The following is an 18,700-nucleotide window of genomic DNA, read 5'->3' as shown; positions in this document are numbered from 1 at the left end:
CACACACACACCACACACAGATTTTATTTCTCCTTGTAATAAGAAAACTATCCAGTCTGATCCCAATGTTGCCAAGCCACAGAGCTATGTCAAGCACTTAAACTAAAATCCAAGCACTTTTCAGACCGTGAAAACACAACATTGAAATTCAAGCACTTTCAAGGATTTCAAGCACCCGTACGAACCCTGTTTTAACTCCCTTTTCTTTTACAGATTTATGATTGAATAATCTCATATTTTGACCCATGGTGACCATACCTTGGATAAACAAAAGGCAAAATGACACTGCATCAGAGTACATTGATCGTTTATTTTCATATAAATACATATAAAATATAATATAAACATTTCATGTCACATCATTGCTTACAGTATTACTTTCTTGTACGATAAAGGAATCTGACAAGGAAATGAACATCTGTAAATCTTTAGTGTTTATGGGCTTAGACCTGAATAATAAAAAAAAAAGTGGAATTCTTTCCACCCCTATGCTAAGCTCAATCCTGTGTCCTCAATCACCAAAAGGAACAGAGTGTTACATTCACTTTTCACTTAAGATCATCATAACTATATAAAAACTACTCCACAGACCTCAGTCCGAAGACACTGCCTGACTCCAACACATGAAGCGAAATACTTAAAAGCCAGCAAAGCAAGGCTGCTAACGTTTTTCAGCTGGCTAAATGATTCCATGCAGTTGTGCGTATACGGTCCTGTGAAACTTATTTTGCAGTGGGCCTCAGTAAGGAAGTAGCAAAACTGTAGTTCTTGTTCTGGATCCTATGAGAACCACATCGAGCCGTCAGCCCTCCTCTCTGGTCATCTCGGTCACACCAATGCTTCATAGGACGATGATTATTAAGTCAGGAGAACCCATTGTGAGAACACTGAACATCTGTACCATCAGCAGTGGTTGTGACTCAAACCATAGAAAGGTGGGCATGCATTTGTGATCACAGCTAAAAAACACCCTGTTCTGCATGCATTAACCATTTATCATGTGTATTTTGAACACCACATTGACTCAGAACAGTCAACATCATTTTAGGTCAAGTGAAATAAACAACCTTTAACTTTTTTTTTCAGTGCGCAGCTTTAAACACAAACAAAAAAAAAAAAAAAAAAACTGGATTTCCTAAAAGCCTTCAGACAAGATCAAATCAAGCATAAAAACATGATCTTAGCATTAGAACCTTTTTGAAGAGACCCAGCTTGACTGTACAGTGAGGGTCCGACAGGTTTAAAGCCCTTATTCAGTGTGAATAGTGAAGCTGATTTCTGACAAGTAATATTTTTCCTTCAACCTTACTGTAGCAGAAAGAGGGACATTTGGAAACATCCATAGAGGAACTTTACCTTCAGTGTAAACAAACAAAACAATTTAAAAAAAAACAAACAAAAAAAAACACCTACGTCTGGGTCAATATGCCTCTTAAATATAACTTTGGTCATAATTTAAGGATTGTCTGTCGCTGTTGCAAGTAGAAAAGCAAAATCAAAAAAAATTATAGTCCAAACAAACTGGGGTTGAACCCTAATCTGCAGTGGTTTGTCTACGTACATGGAGGTCAACCCTGAAACCTCCTGATGAGCACAGGCTTGCGTCACTCATCTTTTTCATGACTGGCGTTTCCATTCATGACACCGTTGGAGTGGTGTGCCCATGTCTGAGCCTGCAGCACTTTAGGCAGCCTCTTGCCTTTGGTGTAGGCGTGGTACCAGAAGTTGAGGAAGAGGAACAGGAAAATCATGCCGTACAGCCCGATGATGTAGACGAAGATCGGGAACTGGTAGGGGCAGTCCGACATGAAGAAATACTGGGAGATGTGGGTGGTCACCATAACAAACTGGATCTGGGAAGCAACAAGGAAAAAGAAGGGTTGATTCCATTGCCAGGATTTACTACAAGTTTTCGTAATTTGAACTTTGAGGTCATAAGATAAAAAGAATATATAAAAATGAACACGGGACATACCAGCTGAATGGTAGTGAGGTATTTCTTCCACCACAGGTACTTCTGGTAGTTGGGGCCCATGGCAGTCAGGCCATAGTAAGAGTACATGACAACATGGACGACACAGTTAAGCAGGGCGTGGAACGTCCCCATACCACCTGGAAAATATTTAATAAAAAGGGAATATCATTAATAATAGCCACAAAATGTTAAAAAAAACAGTAATGTAACATCACAGAAAGTGTTGCTTGCACAGTTAAAAAAAAAAAAAGTTGACATTGCAAAAACTGTAATTTCCATCCTAATATCACACTTTTATTGATTACAAGGAAGGAACTTTTTTCATCATTTTTTTTACTTGTCTTTGAAGTGGCACATCTGATCCTGCGAAGAGGAAATCCTACCTGCTGCGAACCGAACTCCAAACCACCATGTGAAGGGCATGATTGAGTGGTGATAGACATGAAGAAATGTCACCTGGCTATTCTTCTTCCTCAGCACAAAGAAGACCTGGAAAGGGACACTAGTTCAGTTTGTTGTTTGGTGATCAGATTTACTGCAACACGATACACAAGGAAGTGTTTCTAACCCGCGTCTGACAAGTATTTGTGGCTTACCGTGTCCAACATCTCAATGAACTTTGAGAAGTAGTATAGCCAGCATGTTGCTGCCATCTAGAGGAGACAGAAAAGACAACACTTCAGTGCTGGTTCAAAAAACAGAAAAAAAAAAAAAATATGACATCCAGATCTTATACTGCAGTTTTAGTGCCAAATTAAAGTTGTGCAATACATCTCGATGTGGAAATGAGTGGCTTACCCTTATAGCCTGTGGCGAATCGGTGTAGTTGACCAGGTCGCAGCGAAACGAGTATCCTGTTCCCCATCCTGACATTATAAACTGAAGAGAAGAAGAACAGTACAGAGAGTGGTCAGTCAACACTGTGCCTTCAGAAACGTATCTGTAGGTGAAAGTTTTCCTTAGATTTTTCTTATTCAATTAGAAACGTTGCTGGTTACTTAACATGTGACTGCCGTACACACTAGAGCTACACCATGTGTTACAGGAAACTGACATTGATAAATGGGGAAAAATTCTAGTCATGTTTATGTTAGGCAGCTCTGAGGCAACACACAGACTACACCTGCCAATCTGGTTCAACCTCAGCAACAGTCAAGTTGTTTAAAACAGTCCGTGAACATGAGTATTTCACAATACTGCCGATGGCATGTGTCGCTGCTTTGTTAAAGCAAAAGAGGTCACTCACTTCATAGATCATGTAGAGTGAGAGCGCCACCACGCTGAAGTTGTACACTATGAGGACTCCTTTGAGGTCGAAGGCCTTACGGTTCTCCATTATCCGAGGCCCCAACGACGTGACGAAGTAAATGTAGGCTGCGATGATGAGCGTTTGGGGGAGAGGGGACGACATGAGGGGCCATTGCTCCGTCCGCGAGTCTGTAAGAGAAGGACGTAGACAAGTCGTGAGATCAACGAGGTTCATGAACAGAAACAAACCCAAAAGCAATAACACTTTGAATGTGGCGAGACTCACCTGCGTTTTGGATGAACTCATCATAAATGAGGGCAGCTGAGGACTTTATACTATCAAACTCCATCTTCCAGGCAAGATCTCAGCAATTCACCTAGAACGGCAAAGGTTAGGAAGTTAGTTTGGACCGGACAAGAGTTCACACATCCAAAAGCTGCTAAATACACTGAACAGCAAGTTTTAATGTTGAGGAACTATCAAGGTTGCCAACAGCTAGAACTTCCTCCACACTGATAATGAAGTCCCAACAGGAAGTCTACCCAACAACCAAAAACAAGTTTGACCTGAGCTAGTCATCTGAAACTAACCGCAATAAGTATCACTTGCTCCACAACTGGTATCTGATAAGATCTCAAACATTTAGTCATTGTAGTTGTACTTGAACGGCACTACTGCAGCGGCTGAAAGAATGGACTGTATTGGGCGGGGGGGGAGGGGGAGGGTCACCGGGCCATTCTTCGCTGCCCCTTCGAGCGGACAAAGCCAAGAGTGTACGGGCAGTACAATGGGTCGCAGTCAACGTCTCAGAACGAACAACAGTGAGACCAGAAATTATTCAAGAAAATGTACACATGGCTACGGTAGAAATCATCTGTTGGTCCGTTGTCGTGATGATCCGTGACACATTTTGAGAGTCACCGTTAAACATTCTTTGGCAACTATGATGTGTAGCCTAAAAAGAAAAAAAGGCTGACAGGAGGAGGGCAAATCACACTGTGTGATGTTGTTCGAATCACCTCAGCCTAAATTGTCCAATTTTATAAACTGAAGGTTAATGGGAGTAAATGTTCGCCCCCCCACCTGGTGACAGTGCTGAAGCCATTATAGGTCAATGGTTTGTATAAAAATGTACCATATAAATAAGTGTTTCTTTACATGGGCTAATGGCTGGCACAGTGTCACAGGGTGCATACTGGCTCCGGTGGGGAAAGTTACACAATGACAGGCCTGACTGGTTCATGGAAGATGTCTCAAAAAGTATGGGAACGGTGCCAAGAGGGACCTTCTCTTTCTCAGACACACACAAAAAAAAGTCAAATAAAATCCACAATGAGTGAAAAAATGTTAAATAATTCATTTAAAAAAAAAAACAAAAAAAAAAAAAAACACAACATCAAGCCAAGGTCTGTTCAGGTTTCAGGGGACATAACCCTACATGACAGGTTTTCAAGGCGTGTCAACAGGAACTTGAACAAGGCATGGGTAAGTCACTGGGTGAACCGTGAAAGAAGGCATGGCGGAGTCTGGATTCTGAACACTAATGAAGAAGACCTGGCAAGCCTTGACACGCCAATTTAACGTTGGAGCCGGGGACGTAAAGGGCTGCTACTCCCATGGCACACCTCGCCATTTTGTGTCTGCAGCGATGCGACCTCCCAGGGTGTACAGAGAAAAAGTTTTGAGTACATTCAATGTAATGTGTCTATGACGTATTACATTTACACCAGCTCACTTAAACACGAGTTATTTACGTTTAAAAGAAAACCAAATAAGTGACCGCTTAAAGAATCAAAATGAATAAGTTTCGCTTGTTTTTTTAATCCAATATTGGCTAATTTTTGTTCAAACAACAACAAGGGGCCACGCTGATGCGGACTAGGTGAAGCAATTGATGGAAAAACTAGTCCGGCGGCTCCCATCCTCTTCTCACAGACAGGAAATGTTTCTGCGGTCACGTTTTTAGCGTCGACGCCCCGCTGCTCTTTACCTTTCTCGTCAGGTACTTTTAGGTTGTTTTACCATCAGTTAATAAAGTGAAGTTACTCACCTGTAGCGCTGCTGCTGCTGCTGCTGCTGACACTCAAGGGAAAAAAAAAATCACTTCGCGCAGTCAAAACGTGTCTGTATCCAACCTCCGGGCTCACCTGCGGCTCCTCGCGACAGGTGTATTTCCTGCTCTGTTCACGAGTTGACAGAGCGCGCTCCTTATGGCAGCCATCGGGGGGGCGTGGTCCGGTCTCCACGCAAGCTTCCTCGCTCGCTGATTGGCCTGTTCGCTGCCCGACAGAGCCCGATTGACGTTCATTCTTCAGCGATGCCTCATCGAAAAAGACTTCCCAACAATAAAGTATCCTCCTCCGACGTCATTGCTCAACGGTTTCAGCCCCCAAAAAAGGGTGCTAAGAATAAGTGGGTTTTTTCCACAGCTTTTCTAAAACTACAGTATGATTACACAACTCAAAGAGTTAAGGTTGCATTTTATAAGACAGAAAAATTTAAGTCTGTACAATTCAAGACACATCAGGGAATTTGGCAGTTGAAACAATATCCTTGATGGATTAAAGTCACTGGAGTGATAGGCAACAAGTAATAGTCTCATAAAGAGGGATAACAATGTTCATCTGTACTGTATTTTTGGAATTTGTGTGGGGGGTTTGTGTAGGCGGGTGGGGGCTCATGTGGGTCCCAAGTGTTCACATGGAAACAAGGCGAATATATAAAACTGATGTTGGGGTGGTGATGGACAGAGGTTTCAGTATCACTCCTCACTGTTAGTTTCAGCAACGAGCTGACAGCAGCAGAAACAAATGCCAAGTGTGTCAAGAAGACAATGGGTGTTTCTCACATGTGAGGATCATGGGGAGTTCCTTCTTGACACACAAACTGAAAGACTGACACCACACACTGTGTAATGTCCCTTTAAACAAAATATTACAAAATGTCTTCAGCTTATTGTGTGAAACCACAGCAAAGATGCATTCTGATCAACAGAGTGTAATTTGCGCAATGTCAGATTATGACTTATTGAAAAATCAAGTACAGAAAACCTTTTGCACCGTAAAGCTCTTTATTATTTCTGGGCTTTACGTTCAAATAAAAAAAGCAAAATAATAAAAACAAAACTATATAAAATTTACAAAAAACTGTTGTAACATTGTGCATATTTATAAAGTCAAGTACAATTATTTACACATTTCATCTTTAAGGCCTTCCTCTTCGACAGCGCTGATGAAAGAAACAACACTTCCTTGAACCCACGTTTCCGTGAAGCTGACAAGTTAATGGTGACGGATGTGTGCTAGTTTGCATGGTTACACACCTCCACAACTTTCAAAACGCATTCAAAACACCAGCGTTAATCTTCATCGCTGCTCCATGCATCCTGAAAGGCTGGGTTCACCGAAGCCTGGCCCACAGCTCTCTGCAAGGAATAAAGAACATTTAGCTCAATATTAAGTCGTATTCTTTAAATAGATCCATGATAAAAACATACACATGATATCACACATATGTGCATATCACAACCATTTATGGAGAATTCAAAAAAGCCTGGAAACCACACATCCCTCTCAAATTTGCCTAACAGCAATTGGTATTTGACTGATGATGATAACTATTGCAGAGTTCATCTGATAGTTGTGCAGACTAGTTAAACTGGACACACACAGAAGCCGTTTGTAATTCAATAAGCATTACGAGAATGCAGAAAAGGCCCGCTACAGCCGCGTCCCAGTGGATGAGGTTTCATTATTTAAATTCCTGAGATGAGACATCGCTCATCTATGATCTCATGGCGACAAAATAACCAGATTAAAAGTTAAGAAAAACACAGACATTAATCATTGCGTTCACTGAGATTTTATTAGAATACAAGATAATGATAAAAAAACACATGAAATAAAATTAAAATGGTTCCTTATATATCTGTTTAGTTTATTGTTTTCCTACCGTTGGTGCGCTGTTCGACTCTTCTTCCACATCTGCGGTGCGAAGGATAGGAACCCACGCCAGGATGTTACAGTCTTTACCTCCACTATACAGCTCCTACACACAAAGAATAAGGACACATTGGTTCACACACCAAACAAGGACATCAGCACCAGGGGAAATCCAGCGTTAACGAGCATGACGTGGATCAGGGGTAAAATAATAAATCAGCTCAAAAGGGTCCATGCGGTGTAAGTGAACTCATGGGACACATTAGAAGTGCCATGGGAGTGATCAGTGTCATTACATCAGATGAGACGGACAAGGATAGGACCAGGTGTCTCTTCCTGGAACTCCTTGGAGTGACAAGCTGCCGAACTGCATTCTTGTGTCACACATACAATGACTGTGTTTGACACCGGATGTTGACTTGGCTAATACAGAGAGAGCGTGGCTTGGACATCCCTCTACAATTGTTTTGATTATGTGAGGTTATTAAAAGACACGTGAGAACAAAAACATACCTAAATAATGATGTTAACAAATAAAGACTTTTATGGGTTAACTATATTAGATCTTGAACAGCAGCAAACAACTGTTTGTTATGTAAAGACGTAAAAGAGTGATGGCATGTGGAACAGAAAATGACATCACTTTCACTCTGTGTGTGTTGTGATCTGAGCTTCTCTGTTCTTTGTTTGGTAGCCAGGCTGGCCACATGTGCACGAGTGTGCACGCGAGTCCCTCTCTGTCCTCTCCACGGTTATTTTCAACATTGCAGCCTGGTTAGAAACACTCACATTATAGCTTAACATACAACACAGCTACAGTTTTGTAATCAGATACCATTTTCTTTATATCAGGGGTGCTCTTATGGCAAATCAAGTGGCAATACATTTTATATATTTCACCTTTAACAGCTTTGTATCGTCAAGAATGATGTGATAAACTAGCATCATGGTTGGATCTAAAGGTGCATCAGGAGCTGACTGATTGCTGCCAAGAGCTTGAATGAAAGCAAATACTAGTTTTAGTCAGATGTTACCATGAGGTAAATATTTGGCCATTTGTGGAATTGGCAGGTTTGTTTAGTAATTACCTTGTTAAAATCTGTGTATTGATTTTGGAATCATCAAATGTGGGCATATTAAATCAGCCTTAAAAAAAAAAAGGCCCTGGGCTTTGTTTTGGCTTCTGCTACTTAAAACATCAAACGTACTTGTTATTTTTTTAAAGATACTGACACATCTCACACGTTTTTGTAAGGTGTGTTAAAAAAACCCAAAAATAAACCAAAACAAAAAAAACCTGCATTCCTCTGTTTGTTACCTGTGACGAAACTCTAAAAATTAAGGCTGATCTGTTTGCCAGAGTCGACTCCCTTTATCCTCAGAGTGATTTTCGGTATTTTGTCACACATCATCTGCCACTGCGATACACAGAGCTATTATTGATTGTACTGGTTTATGTGCTTGTACATTTGTTTTTTTATTTGCATGTTTATCTTAGATGTTTAACTTGTTATGTCAGCACGATTTCCCCGTGTGATACTTCAATCTCACAGCGCTGAAACTCATGTTTGCCGCTGAGTTTACATTTGTGATGTTTTGCATCACAGGGAGAGACTCTTGATAACATCTTAATAATAGCCATTTTCTCTCTGATAATCCCATCCATCAATCATCACATGGCAAAAAGCACATGCAGAGGACTATATGCTAAAATAATGATGAAACTAAAGTAGCACATACAGTATATTTGACTCTAATAAAGGAGATGGCATTACAGTTAAACCTTCACCAAGTGACTCCTGAAAATAACTGAGTAACAGATGACATTTAGGCTGGGAGCGTTCACTTGGGTGTGACTGTATTTGCATTTATAGTAGCTCAATATAGCTTGGGAAATGTTGGCTTGACCGCGTTATCTGTCCAGGGAAGTGACTCATTTATGAATGCCATGATGATTGCAAATTTCCACTAGCTCACCATAACCACTATAACACCTGAAGAGATAAATTTAATAAAACAATGGACAGAAAGAAAGCGATCTGAATTCTCTTCAGACCAGCTAGACCTGACTGGCGGACCAAACAGAAACACCTATATGGATGGAAATACAAACAAAGGCAGCTCAGCGGATGGATGGGTATCTTGGCCGGATGAGGGGAAACAGTCACCACCCTGGGACTTCAGTGCGTCTCACCTGGTAGTCCGTGTGAAACTCGCAGCAGTCGACGTTGTTGTAGTGGCCCCTGAGCATCGTGACCAGCTCTCCTGTGTGGAGGGCGTACACAGCGACTGAGCTGCCGCATGGCACGAACACAAACTCGGGGCTGCAGCCACGTGACACTGTGAACTGGAGCCTTTTACGACTCTCGTTGCAGACCTTCCCGTAATTCACCTGAAGGACAAACCGTGAAGGCACATAAAGTTCAGATCATGTGTGTATATGTCAAGATATAAACTACTTATGACACTAAACAATGTGAGTTGGTTTTGTGGATAATGATCAATCATTTTATAACTTTTTGTTACAAGCCAGCCATTAAGTGCATTAAAAAAATATGTGTATAGAATGTGTTCTGTGCATCTTCCTCCTCATTTCCTCCTTATAAACATTTGCAAAAGGCTTTTTTTTTTTTTAATTATTTTAATCGTGTATGTTTATATCCTTGTTCACACGCTTTCAGCCTTCTTCTACCTGGCTGTTGCTGAGGCATTGACGCATTTCCTGACCCGTACAGGTCAAAAGCTCCATGGGATACTTTCATTATTCACCTGAGTAGGACAGCCAAAAAAAACAAAAATACCATTTGAAGGCTTCTAAATCAGAACTGATATAATGATTCACCTCTCAGGTTATTCAAACCTGTTTAAAGGTTTCTCCAGGACTTGCAGGGACCTTGAAATGAAGACAAACAGGTACAAACAAGCACATTTCTTCACCTTGATGGTGTAGATTTATGAGGCTCAGTTCATGTCTATGTTACACCAAGAAACCTGTTTAATGGTTTGAATGGGGTAATGTTCCTGTGCAGCACAAATCCCCACTACTTCCTTTATAATCCCACTCTGATCTTCGCCCAGTAGAGAATGTTCTCTACCCTTTGAGTCATTCGTTGTCTTGCGGTAGCATGGCAATGGAAAAAAGCCCACCGTGGCAACTGCAGTATGAGGCAGCAGAGCAGGAAATTAGAACAGGAGACTGTGAGAGCGAGTACGGCCAATAGCATGGCTTTCTTTGCCATGGCTTTAGGGTAATCTTATGTTCCTGTGGTGTGGTGTTGTGTAGGGCGTTGCATATACAAATGTCCCATTATTTTATGGAAACCCGATCCTGTAAAGACATCCTGTTGGCCCAGTCTGGACAAAAAAAAACAATTTGAAAGGGTTCAGTGTGAGTTTTACTATCGCTTCTTTTCTTTTTTTTTTTTTTTACTATCACCAAAAACTAAAATAAGAATAAGAGTCTGTCCTGAAGAGTCTGTGAGAGGAGTGATGTAAACAAAGCTGTCGCATTTAGTTAACAGTGGCACCTTGTTGGGTAGTGCTTGTCATTGTTAACCAAATTCCTGTTTCACTTGTTAACATACTACTTTCTCCCACTTCATTATTCCTGACACTGATTTTTTTACCAGCTCCATCTGTTTTGCTTGGTTGCGTACCAAATTGAAAAGTTTTAGACAGTAAATGTTAATTTCATGTTAATAAAAGTTATCCTGTGCCCCTGAAAAACTGACAATAATTGAGGAAAAGTAACCTTACTTTTCTTTTTGGTAAAACAACCAAAAAAACAACTCAATTTGCAGACAATGTTGAAACTTATCTCAGAAATGTAAAGCTCTCTTTTATGTTTGATGCAGCACTGAGATGTCTCCAGTTACACTGAATGGTGGATGACAAGAAATAGTAAAGCTGTCATGTCATGTCAAGTCTATCCAATGTCATGCGATAGCAACCGATCACTGGAGGGCTGTGTTAAGATTTATCATCTGGGTTGATCGAGCTGGATTGCTGTCCCTGTTAGAACTCGAGCAGCAGCATTCTGTATCAGCTCAGACTTTAAAGCCTTTAGGAGCCCAGAGGACAAGACACTGTGACCTAATTTGCTGGTAATGAAAGTGAACTTAAGATTAAGGATATTGTAATGTGTTTAATGCTTATTTGTTTCTGGCTTTCTTGAACACAACAGAGACTGGCCACAATTAACAAGAATAACTTGTATCCTCTAAGAAATTGTATGAAATTCAACACATTAAATCAATATCGACCGATATTTTGGTATTAAAACTAATCAAACTCTTCAGCTATATGGGGCGTTTTTGCCTGATATAACTCGTGTTTTGGTCTGACGGCTTGTCTGTCCACTGTAAGGTTGTGCTTCTACAGAACACCATATAAGTGTGCACATGTATAAATTGCATTGAAACAGGAGCAAAGAGTAAACTTGAGAAACTCCACATGTAATACGGTCAGAAAGATATTACTGATACACAGCGACGTCCAGAACCAGCGATGAGTGGTGCCAACAAATTAGAAAAAAAAAATATGTATAAATGAGCACTGAGATCCAGGATAGACAGCTGGGCTGAGCCTGCGTTTCAGAGATCAAAACCAGACTGGAGGGTATCACTTAGGACATTTTGGGTATCTATTCCAATTGTTCTTCACACTTCTTTCAAGGAAGTGCAAACGAGATGCGGCTGCCACATTTGCAAGATCAAAAGTGTCACTCCAGGTAGGTTACGAAGACAAAGCATTCACGCTCTCTTTCTCACACATACACACACACACAATCCTTACCAGTGTGTTTTCCCCAGTGGCACTATTCCATAGTCTCATACGGTCATCAGTTCCAGTCGTGAGGAGGTGGAGGCCATCACCGGTAAAGCACAGGCCATTCACTCTGCCATTATGAGCTGTGTTCACTGGTTAAACACAGGTAAAAACACGGTCACATCCATGTGTTATTCTTTTCCTCCTTCATCTTTATAAAGAACCAACAGCGCATCGTTTATCACATCACTTATCATACTAATAAATCAACGAATCAACAAATGAAACAGGAAACTGGTTTCCTCTAGACAATGCCCCCCTTTTGCTCCGACACAAACAGGACCTCGGGCAAGAAAAACAGATACTGTACATGCAGAATGTTCACCTCTCCTCTAGAGAGCTGCTCGTTATGTTTACCTGTATGGCTTGAAAGTTCATTTACGTCACGTTCAAGAGGAGGAAATGCTGAGGAGGCATATTACTTAATTTTCTTCTTTAGACATTTGTCATTAGGAGCATCAGTTACAAAGACGCTTGTTGTTAATTCCTCACAGTTTATCCAGATTATAATTCCACACGTTTTTGGGCTCAAGCGCACCACAGCTCCTGTTGTATGCATATAGTGTGCCTATGCATCCCGAGTGTAGCGTAAATGCTATCATGTGGGGTTTCTTAATCGACGTCTTGGACAGAGATTGTAGATTATTATGGTTGAGGTATCACCTTCTGTACTTTTAATCTCTATATAAAAGGCAAAATGTTTCTACTGACAGCCCAGCTAACTAAGGATGAATGATGAAAAACAGACAGGATAAGAAAGAGAAGGGGAGAAGCAACAGTACCTGCCTCAGAGGAGGCTTTTGACTTGTCTCCATTATGCTGGTCCAGAGTGAGGACACTACCGGAAGCCCGACGCACATCCCAAACTTTCACTTTGCTGTCTGCACTTCAAAGGAAAAGGAAGGAATGCATTATTTTACACTCTCCTGGTTTATTTGAATATAACCTAGTAAACTATTGAAAATAGGCACACGTTTGATCAACCCACTAAGCGCAATATAGAAATAGGGTTGCAACAGTATGAGATTCTTTACAATATGATTACCATTAGTATTGTCATCCGTTGTATCCGTTACAATGAACCTTTACGCTTTACCTTGAAACTGGTATATCACTAGAGATTTAAAGGCACAATACATTCTCAAACTAATAAACGTCGTAGACATGAGTGTATAGAAGCCAGTGTTTGTTTTCAATAGGTCAGTTTTCTACTGGGAATTTAGATGCCGCGCTGTAATAGAATATCTGAGCGCCTCTCTGTGCCAGTTGTTTTCAAAATCACTTACAGTCCACAGAGACAACAGCACACTGATCCCAATTGGTTAATTAGCATGTCTAATGTAGCATAAAACAGGTGGGGACTGTATCTACCATATGCTTTACTGACAGGGCTAGCAGAGTGCCGCAGTTAGTATGTGATGTGGTGACATTATCCTTGACTCAGGGTTGCGATGCGGCCAGATGGGCAGGAACTGAGATGACAAGAACTGCTGGGACACAGCATGGTGGGGATTGTCCTGTACCTGGCATTATTCACAGAAGTGGCTCTGAGGGCAAACTAGCTGATTGTTTCAGAGGGTTAATCTCCAGTTAACGGTGCCTACCTGGCAGTGGCTAAGATGTGTTCGTATCTGGGCGACCAACGCACAGCCAGGACCTCTGCTCTGTGACCTGGAGGGGGATAGTTATTATTCATGTGCATGGGAAAAACACCTGGAAAGTAATTGTGTATTGGTGTGCCAGGCCACTAACCCTGAAGAACATGAATCCGTGAACCAGACTTCAGGTCACACAGCTGGATTTTAGGGTTTTTGGTGCCAACTGAAAACGCAGAGACAATTAAAAAAGTTGAGGGAGACTGAAAAGACTGCCGTTATTTTCTGGTTTAAAACACTAAAAAGGGGGAATAACAAAGATTCTTAAAGTTAAAAATGTCATTTAATCTTACCGTTTTATGTTTACATTACCACTCATCATTAACATTTTATGGATGTAAATAAACATGTGAGTATAATTTGACAGCGTGTGTACAAGCGAAAGGTGCTCCAGGGTTAGGTTAAAAACAGGTTCTCACAGACAAGGCGTGGTAAATATGAAAACTCACTGATACTGTCTTCTGATAAACATGAGCCAACACACCCAGCATGTATACAATAGGAGAGGGAAGGCAAGGTAGTTTAAAAGAGCAAAGAGGATGATCTGGATGTCATTAAACTCTAAATAGCCCAAATTATGCTGGTTTAAATAGAAAACTCAGAGGGTGTTTGCAAGTTGATAGATGGGCATGTGTAACACCTCTCAGAGTGAAGGAAGCATTAACAAAAACAGACACTGTGATTGTCCCCAGCTTAGAAATAGGTGTGTCAAAGACAGAGTTTAAGTAACAGGGAACACCTTTGCGCACATTTATGAGCACATACCCAGCAGGCTTGAGTAACCTGTTGGTCCAGCCTGGTGGCATGGTGACATCCCACCTAGATTCCTATGTTTTTTTCTCCTCAGAAATCTGTCTCTGAACCTGAAGCCATGTGTAAACAGCTTCTGGCCCTGTTCTGTCCCCTCCAGGTACATGTCACTTTATAACCTGAGGTAAAAACTCAAGTACAAAGGGGTTCAATACTGGGGTGGTGTCTGTGGTGTGCTGCTTTTTGGGAGAACTGCTTGGAGAGACAACCTGACAAACGGGGTAACTAAAGAAATTTTTGTCCAGTTTTCAGTGCTTTTTAACATGCAATCACAGAAATGTCAAGTCTAGCTGGTTTACTCTGAGATCAGCAATAACTGTGGCACTCACACACCTGCAATGAGACTGTGCTTCCTTGCGATGGGGGACAGGTGGTGGCTGTAGACATTGTCCTCAAACTCAAAGACTTCAGCTGGCTGAAGAAAAGCAGGGAGATGGACAGACAAAGAGGGTCAGTACGCTAGATATTTTCTGTATAATTTCTGCTATGTATACTTGTGCATGTAAGCCAAATGAACATTTTAATTCTATGATAAAAATATACAAGCATGACCTTAAATGAAGCTGCAGCCCTAAATGTAACTGTGGTATAAATTCAGCAAAGTGCACAGAAGGGGTTCAGAGAATGAATTAGGTAAAAATAAAAGTGAGCAGTGTGTGAGGGAGGGGGCAACAACTCAGAGCTCAGAAGGCAGCTCACCCGAGCAGCGGCGGTTACAATGCAAATTCTTCAGCAAATATAAAAAGCCTCTCTGTGCCCCATCTGTCAGCGAGTGCCAGTACCAGCATGGCCTCAGCCAACACACAACCACACACACACACACCCACACACACAGAGAAGGCTCTGTTTGCATAGAAATACCTAATATGCAAACACACTATGTGCACGCCAATGCAAAGCACACAATAATGTGGAAATACACAACTCCGATAAATAATGTAACAGGTATGAGTGTATGAGTGTGTGCGTGTGTGTGTGTGTGTGTGTTTCTGTGGGACAGAGTCACAAAGAGTAAAACAAATGAAAGGGCGGCTGGTTCTTTTCTGTCCCTTCCCTGACCTTTTGAGGTGACCGCAGTGCCAGTGTAACTCTAGCACAGCTCAGGGCCTGCCATATGGGACTAGGTGGCATAGAAAGGTAGAAAGCATGAAGCAGAAAATAAGAAAGAGGCGGGTAGAGACAGTGAAAAGAGCAAAAAGAGAGAAAGGACAGTGGAGCTTTAAAAAAAACTAATGTCAGCCAGCCAAATATTCTCCAATATGCAAAAAATTACCTGTTTACATGTGATAATTATAATAATAATAATAATACTATATATATAAGTCTATATGTTAATCAGCTCTATTCTAACTAAGTTTATCTTGGACACTATTATACTGAAAGTTCTTCCTGGCTTTGTCCATCCCAACTGGCATTTTGCACACAGGAGAAGTAATTCTACAGGTGTACCTAATGTAACAGGGTTGTAAATAAGAAATCCGTCAAAATTCATTAATTTATTCTTTAAATCTTTTTTGTTTCGTTTAGTCAGCAAGTTATTGTGCTGCTGGCTTTTATTTTATTTTCATGCGAGGCTTTTTACCGGTATGTAATTTATTTTGACAGTTGGTGGCTGCTTAGCAATGGTAAAGCGTCAGCTCGTCCCCTTCTATGTTTGTCCGCTGTGTGTGTGGGGCAGGAGCTGTGCTTGGTGTCTCCATCAGTAACATCAACTGTTTCTTGTTTCTCTGTCGTCAGAATAAATCCCGTGAACCTGACTATAGCCTGTGTGTTGTCTCAAATGATCCGAACCGAACAAGAGGGTTACACTAATACATGAAACGTGTATCAAATTAAACATTTAACACTGGGCTTTACCTTCAGTGTCTCAGTGTCCCAGACTTTCATGGTCTTGTCAAAGGAACTGGAGACAAACATGCCAGTGTCGTAAGGATACCACTGGACTGTCTCCACACTGAATTTGTGCACATGTCGACTTGACCTAAATAAAAATAAAAGACAAAACAAAGTCATAAAATGTGACTTATTACTTTATAGACACAGATTCTTGATTAATTTCTTTCGTAATGTGCATCCCCCATTCATGTTCAAAACATAAAAAATACAGTAGTGATCCAGCACATTAAAATAGCGTGAATGTGTCTTCCGTTTGTGGACAATAAAGCTATATTCAAGGCTCTGCTGTTGCTGTGTGCAGCCATGAAGGTGCATGCTGTCATGACAGATGTTACACAGAGCAACAGCAAATATCTAATGATATCAGGTTATTTGTTCAGGCTGAGGTCACACTGCCACAAATTAGATCTCCATCAGAGTCGGAGCCATAGTGTACAAAACAAGATTCAGCAGGATCTTTTCACATCACCACATCACAGAACCAACAGAAACAGAATTAAGTAGCCAAGGGAATAAACCTTCTGATTCAGGACATTTCACTTGTATGTATAGTATGTGGTCTTAAGGACATGACTCTGAAAAGGACATAGTACTGTGAGAACTTGATGCAGTGCTACCCTCCAGTGGACAGAATGAGTAAAATGATTAAGACTTGCCTGCCAACTGTGCAGACTGCCTTGCAGGTGTACTGTGGTTTCCCACTGAAGTTCTCCAGGTCATAGATGACGATTACTCCGTCTGCTCCACCAGACAACATGCTAAACAACAGAGAGGGATGACTTCACAGATTACACTACTTTCTCGACATAACTTCCAATTTCTTTTCCATGTATGAATGGCTGTAGATTTCTATGAAAACTTGTCACAGAACTATGTGTGGATAGGGTGACAGGAAAAGTGTTTCACTTCTGTTTTACTGGTCTTTTGGGAAGGGTGTGTTAAATACTAATCTATATGTAAGTAACAGAAAGTTGTAAACTTACTATCTGCCCTCTACCGCATCAATGTCAATGGCGTTGACGCCATTTCCGTGGACTCTGTCCACATCTCTGTCAGGATTCAGCGTCAAACTGAGGACCCTGTGAAGCGGAGAGAAGAATACAGGTGAACATTTCATTATTCATATCATAACTTTGAAGCCCAGGGAGACTATCAAAATAAGATAATAGTGAAAAAGGTGAGGCAAAGGGAAGAGATGACAAAGGCATAGTGTTCCGTTTTCTTCCGTTTTTGTTTTTTTCCGTTTTCTTTTTCCGCTTATCTGTGAGGGTCGCGGGATGTTGCCGCTTTTTCCCCCCTAAGGGGTTGCGGGGCTTACTGGGGCCAAATCCAGTTTCATCTATGGGCGTAGGCCAGGGTTCACCCTGGATGAGTCGCCAGTTCATCGCAGGACCCTTACTGATGGCAGTGGCTGCCTTCACACAAGGTGCCAACTGCACATCAGGAGCAACTTTGGGGTTCAGTATCTTGCTCAAGGATACTTCGACATGTAGCTCAGTCCCGCCCTGGGGAGCCGGGATTCGAACCAGTGATCTTCTGATCACCAGTCAACCAGCTCTACCCACTGAGCTACAGCCGCCCCTGACAAAGGCATAGTGTATGTGACAAAATAATGAACACTTTTAAACCATTATTAGACGTATTTATCTCAGTTAGCCAATGCAAAGCAAATTCATTGTCGACAATTATGATGTTTGGATTATCACAAACAGAATTTATTGAGTGGAATTTACCAGAGTTGGCAAGTAAAAGCTTCTCAAATATCTAGACATGCCAACTGTTCTCTTTATCTGTTTAATATTAAACTGTAGATGGAACAACCTGGTACATCCATAAATGACTTCATATACTGAGATTGTATATTTACGAGCTCTCTGAGTACTTTGCTAGTTATGTATGAATGCCCCGCTCACCTTCTCGTTGACTCTGCACGTCTAAGTCGCAGAGGGTCATCCAGACCAGCCTGCCTTGCTGTCAAAAAACCCAACATTGCTTCAATCCTAAAAAAAACAAAAACCCTACTAATCCCAGTTTTTAAGAGCAGAACTAGTGTTTAGTATATGCTACCGTTAGCTGACCTAGCTCAAAAGCTAGCATATTACCTACATTGAAGAAAGTTTTTAATCCATTCTGAACTTTTTGGCGTCCATAAAGCCATGCTATCATGCCAAAAGCTCCGCAATAGCTGTATGTGCTATTTATATCTCATTTGGGTTCTCTATGTTGATAACATAGTGTTTATTTTACACTAATTTCAACTGGCTACGCAGCAACTCAATACAAAGGGCCGCCATGTTGGAACGTCGTACCCCCATTCTATTACGAACGCGATGATTGGCTGGTCGGG

The 18,700-nt window shown here is 41.2% G+C and overlaps 2 protein-coding genes across 3 annotated transcripts; both read right to left on the bottom strand.

Moving 5' to 3' along the window:
• Positions 1 to 290: 290 nt before the first annotated feature.
• On the bottom strand, positions 291 to 5,427 carry elovl7a (ELOVL fatty acid elongase 7a). 2 transcript variants are annotated; one of them, XM_030418287.1, is made up of 8 exons: positions 5,275 to 5,427; positions 3,510 to 3,600; positions 3,222 to 3,412; positions 2,774 to 2,854; positions 2,572 to 2,628; positions 2,359 to 2,464; positions 1,976 to 2,112; positions 291 to 1,853 (listed from the first exon to the last, which is right to left on the bottom strand). In XM_030418287.1, the coding sequence occupies exons 2-8, from the start codon at positions 3,571 to 3,573 to the stop codon at positions 1,605 to 1,607; spliced, it is 885 nt and encodes a 294-aa protein (XP_030274147.1). In that variant the 5' UTR covers positions 3,574 to 3,600; positions 5,275 to 5,427; the 3' UTR covers positions 291 to 1,604. The 2 variants fall into 2 exon arrangements, with proteins under 2 accessions (XP_030274147.1, XP_030274148.1); XM_030418288.1 differs by lacking the exon at positions 5,275 to 5,427 and adding an exon at positions 3,815 to 3,929.
• Positions 5,428 to 6,275: 848 nt separating this feature from the next.
• On the bottom strand, positions 6,276 to 18,688 carry ercc8 (excision repair cross-complementation group 8). Its single transcript, XM_030416788.1, has 12 exons — positions 18,267 to 18,688; positions 17,337 to 17,432; positions 17,010 to 17,111; positions 16,315 to 16,438; positions 14,791 to 14,872; positions 13,745 to 13,813; positions 13,597 to 13,663; positions 12,775 to 12,878; positions 11,960 to 12,084; positions 9,360 to 9,557; positions 7,176 to 7,271; positions 6,276 to 6,648 (listed from the first exon to the last, which is right to left on the bottom strand). Exons 1-12 carry the CDS (start codon positions 18,341 to 18,343, stop codon positions 6,583 to 6,585), a joined length of 1,206 nt encoding a protein of 401 aa, XP_030272648.1. The 5' UTR covers positions 18,344 to 18,688; the 3' UTR covers positions 6,276 to 6,582.
• Positions 18,689 to 18,700: the final 12 nt, after the last annotated feature.

Source organism: Sparus aurata, chromosome 5, assembly GCF_900880675.1.
Source record: "Sparus aurata chromosome 5, fSpaAur1.1, whole genome shotgun sequence".
Lineage (NCBI taxonomy): Eukaryota > Metazoa > Chordata > Actinopteri > Spariformes > Sparidae > Sparus > Sparus aurata.
Note: the sequence above shows the minus strand (reverse complement) of the source record. Positions and strands in the feature narration are given on the sequence as shown.